Here is a 5,032-nt window from a genome sequence, read left to right on the forward strand (position 1 = left end):
CACCTCCTGATTGGTCCGCTTGGCCAGGCCGTTAGACTGCGGGTGGGAAGCGGACGAAAGGCTGAGGGTGATATTGAGTTTGCGGCAGACCTCCTTAAACACCCTGGAGTTGAATTGGGGTCCCCGGTCGGTGACGATGTTTCATAATGATCTCGGCTAACTCCGCTGCGGAGGGAAGCTTAGGGAGCGCCACCAGCCAACACATTTTCGAGGACTGGTCCACCATTGTGAGGATGGTAGTCTTACCAGCCGAATGGGGAATATCCGTGATAAAGTCCATAGCCAAGTGGGACCAAGGTCGAGAGAGGGTCGGCAACGGTTTCAGGAGACCCGCCGGAGCTTGAGGTGGTGTCTTTGCCAGTGCGCACTCTGGGCAGGATTTTACATACTCCTGAACCTCTTTCCTCCACTCTGGCCAAGAATAGCGACGAGATATCAGGCGTAGAGTGGCCGCCGCCCCAGGGTGACCAGTACCTCGTTGGGAGTGTATCCACTGGAGCAGAGCGCTGCGATGCCTTCGAGCGACGAACTAAACTCCAGACGGACAGCCGGAAGGAGGAGTCCTCCCCTCATTCTCCTGTCGAATGCTCTCCTAAAGGTCCCAAGTGATGGTAGAAGCAAAGCACGAAGGGCTGAGTATTGGGTTGGTCCGGTCCGGGCCGGAATCGCTGGCTCGGAATCATACGGCGCAATACTTCGCGGCGTGCTGGGGTAATTCGGTCTTATTTATACTCCTTCTCATTACCCACAACACCGCACACTCGGTAGTTCCCACCTGCGTGGATGTGACAGGTGCTGTTTCGAACCCTCTTTTTTAAATCAAAGAACCTTTTAGGTTCTTTTAATTGAACCCTCTATAATAGTTCTATAGAGCACCTTTTGAGGGTGCCATATATGTACCAAGCTATAGAACCTTCTATATGGAACCTTTTGTTTGAAGAGTACAGAAAGGGACCAAACCGAAAAATGTTTAGGAAACAGTTAAACACCAAGGATGAGGATGCTCCAATATCTTTCCGTCAAGAGAGGACTCATCTGTTTGCTTTAAAGCAACTACAAGCATTACAATATAATTTCAAAGCACATTAGTACTTACGACTCTATTTCTCTCTCAACAAGAATATGACGAGTTACAAATGAGAATTTATTAAAAAGGTGTCATTTTAATTTTAAAAGGTGTCATTTAAAAAGGTGTTTCCATCAATTGTGTTCTTAGTCGAAAATGTGCACAGTTGCCCTATTCCAGTTTTCTGCCCACTTTGCATCTCTGATGTGGTAATGAAGAGTCTAATATTTCAAAAGACCTAGAAACTGAGCAAAATTTATATTTTATTTGAGAAGTACCTAGAAGATCCCGCCCTGAAATTCATTTACATACACAATTTTCAAATTGGTACAACATTTTAAAATTGGATAACTCTCCTTCAAACAGCAGGCAAGAAGATCTGTCCATACAGGCAGTGCTCAGGCTAGGAAAGTCTGACTTACAGACAACGTGTGCTTATAAATGAGCTGCCATAAAGGCCATTACATTAAAAATTGGAGCTAAATACAATGGTTTGTAATAAATGCATAAACTATTTTGTGATGCTCATGAAAACATTGTACAGCTTTAGAGGTTCGTTGTCTCAAGGTACAGTATTGTATGTCACTTTATTACTACTCTATTATTACTATTATTATTTTTTACAGAATTATCATTCTTCCAACTTACCTGCAAATTTTTCTTAAAGACAGACTTAGGGAACAGATCTTGGTTGTTATCTGGGGACTGCCTGTATATTACTAATCTTTAAGTATTCTTTTGATTGCTTAAATTAACTAAACTAATTTGTTCAGTTTGTTAACTGTTCATTCCCACTTTAACTGGATCATGCCACTCACTATTGAGATACATTTTCTTAGGGTATCCATAGGGGTAATGTGAAAAAGACAACATGACATGCAAATAAATAATAAGGGAATAATAATAATAATAATAATACTTTATTGATCCCTGTGGGGAAATTCTTTTCTTACCTACCCCATCTTACTCTCTGTGATACACAGACACATATATAGGTGAGAGCAAGCTTGGCAGTGAAGGGCAGCCATCTGCAGTGGTGCCCATGGAGCTGGGGGTTGGGAGTCCTGCTCCACAGCCCATCAATGTATATCTATTCTGCTGAAGCATGGCTTGAGCCAGTGACCTTTTGATCTTATGCACAGAGGCTTAAATGGCTGAGCCACATGCTGCCCCGAAACCACATGCAGCCATGTGAACTCAGAAGACTCAAAAGAATTAACTGGTTAAAAGAATCATGATCAAAATAAACAAAGGTAATTTTACATACAGTAATATTAACTTGATTTAACATGTCCAAATACTATTTGTTCTTAGTGTGAAACAACAGATGGTTTTCATACACCCACTCTTACAATGGCCAACATTTCACAATAAGCTTTCAAAAAGTGCAGGATACCCTGTGAGTCATTTGGTACTCTCTGGGTCTAAATGGTGTTTCTTCTTTGAGACTGATAGCAGTAACAACAGAGCATGGACCACCCCATTCCAGACCGACGAGAAAGCAGGTGGTGATAAATATAACTCAGACACTGCCAGGTCTTACTTGTATGTTGTGCTCCATCTCCAATGGAACAGCTCCTCTCCAGACCAAAAAAGTGTATTTAACTGCTGTTGCGCAGCATTCTTCTGAATAAGAGAGTGGCTATAGAAAGCACAGCAGGTGTGGACCCTGGAAAGTGACAGAGAGCTTATGTGCAGCCAGTTCACACAACGGCACAATATTTAGTGCTACATGTGTATAATTTTCCAGCCTTTTTGTTTTCATAATTAACTATATGTTGTTTAATGTAAATTGGTACAAGAGTTACCGTTAATTAACCTAATGACCCAGGAAAAGGGAGCTTGGCAGTGTTGTGTCAGATTTTGTTAATGTTGGACATTCTTACAATTGTGGTTTTTATAGTTATTGTTGTTTTGGTAGTCGATGTGTTTAGCTTAACTATAAACTTCCTCGTATGTGTGAAACTCAATTTTGAACCAATAGAGCACACACTCACTTGCAGTTTAATTGGAATTTAAATGGCAGAGCTATACAGCTTGGAGGAAATATAAAAATAGGCCTAAGTATAGACGACACCTTAAACCGTATATTTGTGAATTACGTGTGCGGACTTCCTTTACTAATGACATAGCAAGGTGCTGAACAAATGATAATTTCCGAAGGAAGCAGCAATTATTCGTGGAAACTTTAGTCACCGCATCACTTGCGAGACAACGCCGCTTAGGTCTCTAAAAGGAGCCGCTCCTCCCCTCTCCAGCTGACGTCAAATTAATTGTTTAAAAAGCAGGTTTGTGCGTCTTGTGTAACAGAAGGTGTCACACAGCAGTCTTGTCAGTTACGCTCCATTTGAACTTTAGATCGTTCGTGAGACTTGGGAAGGATGCTTTCCAGTCGTATCCAATACGCTCTTGCGCTCCTCTCTCTAGCGCTGGCGGTAAGCAGCGTGTCTGCAGCACCGTCAGACCTGAAACTGCGCCAGCTGCTCCAGAGATCGCTGCTTGCACCTGCAAGCAAACAGGTATGCATTAGAATAATGTATTTGAATTAAAGTGTAACGTCCGTAATGGTGAACTGCCTTTTACGCGTTAAACTATATTTCTGAAAGAATAAACTTAAAACTAATAAATTAAATAAAAATATATAATTTTCAAAGAACGTATTGCAACCTTCCTCAAGTTAGCCTAAACGGGATTCGATCCAACTTGGTCTAAAGCTTTTACTGGGGTGCTTTATTTTCATTGCTCTGTTAGTTTTCAGTTCATGTTATTTGCTTTTAAAAAGTCCGACAATAAAAAAAAAAGTCATGAATATTTTAATTTACAGAATTGGTATGTGTCTTTATAGTTATCAATTCTGTGGATCTTTTAACTTAACGTTCATAATGTATTTGAAACAATGTACATACATAAACTTCCAAAGATTGGGTATCATTTTCACAGGATCTTGCCCGACATGCCCTAGAAGAATTGCTGGCCGAAGTGGTGCGGGTAGAGAACGAAGCGCTGGAGCCTGACGACTTGTCCCGCGGAGCGGATCAGGAAGAACTGCATCTCGAACTTGAACGAGCCGCCGGTCCCGCTTTGGCTCCTCGTGAACGCAAGGCAGGATGCAAGAATTTCTTCTGGAAAACCTTCACGTCGTGTTAACTTGTTCGAAGTTAACTTATTGTAACTGTTCCATTAACTAATTTCTTGTATTTTTGGTTTCCAAAAATTACTGAACATTTTAAATGTAAATATAACACGTAATAAATTATATTAAAAAAATCTTTTAATATATACGCTATTGATACCCGATTCCTTCTTTAGTAGAAATGATCTGCAATAAATGTATGAAATTATATCATAGTTCGTGCTTTATCGTTTCGAACAGAGAAACTATTTTAAATCGTTTGTTTCAATAAAATCTGTTTCAGACTTCAATCTGTTAAACTATCGTTACTGTCAGTATTCTCCTTAGCTAGGTTTTCTTTTACTATTAGCTGTAGGATCACAAAACAAGTCCCATTACAAAAGTCTTAAGTCCGGCACTTGTAGGCTAGCATCACTATAAATTTATGTGAGGTAACTGATAAGATTTAACTGTAACAGTAATTTGAATATATAAATTCAGTCTCCCGGTATGAAGCACGCTGACAAAAAAATTCTAGGTTTCGCGTTTTATGGGAATTTTTCACGACTTTGCATTCCTTGTGGAAGAAGCTTGATGCGTAGTAATACGACTTTCTCCGTGCATCTTACTTCTTTGACGTTATATATGATCATACTCGATCAGCAGCAACAAATCAACAAAAAAATTAAAAACGGGTCCGTTTTTCTAAATAATTAAAATATACTCACAAATAATATGGAGGCACGTATTCTTAGTCTTACTTTTCTACGGGTGTGTGTTCTCCCAATTTTCCATGCGTATTTTCCTCTGCAGTCAGGATTCCTCCTGCAGGCGAAAAATATTAAAATAATTGA

At 40.1% G+C, this 5,032-nt stretch overlaps 1 protein-coding gene across 1 annotated transcript; it reads left to right on the forward strand.

Annotated features, from left to right (window-relative positions):
• Nucleotides 1–3,380: 3,380 nt before the first annotated feature.
• Nucleotides 3,381–4,489, forward strand: sst1.1 (somatostatin 1, tandem duplicate 1). The gene is made up of 2 exons (XM_048980124.1): nucleotides 3,381–3,585; nucleotides 4,007–4,489. The coding sequence occupies exons 1-2, from the start codon at nucleotides 3,448–3,450 to the stop codon at nucleotides 4,211–4,213; spliced, it is 345 nt and encodes a 114-aa protein (XP_048836081.1). The 5' UTR covers nucleotides 3,381–3,447; the 3' UTR covers nucleotides 4,214–4,489.
• The last annotated feature ends 543 nt before the right edge of the window (nucleotides 4,490–5,032 follow it).

This window comes from Brienomyrus brachyistius, chromosome 17 (genome assembly GCF_023856365.1).
Source record: "Brienomyrus brachyistius isolate T26 chromosome 17, BBRACH_0.4, whole genome shotgun sequence".
Taxonomy (NCBI): Eukaryota; Metazoa; Chordata; class Actinopteri; order Osteoglossiformes; family Mormyridae; genus Brienomyrus; species Brienomyrus brachyistius.

Coding starts and splice junctions, on each gene's coding strand:
- sst1.1 (XM_048980124.1), top strand. CDS start 3,448: ATGCTTTCCAGTCGTATCCAATACGCTCTTGCGCTCCTCTCTCTAGCG. Junction 3,586..4,006: donor TTGCACCTGCAAGCAAACAG/GTATGCATTAGA, acceptor TCATTTTCACAG/GATCTTGCCCGACATGCCCT.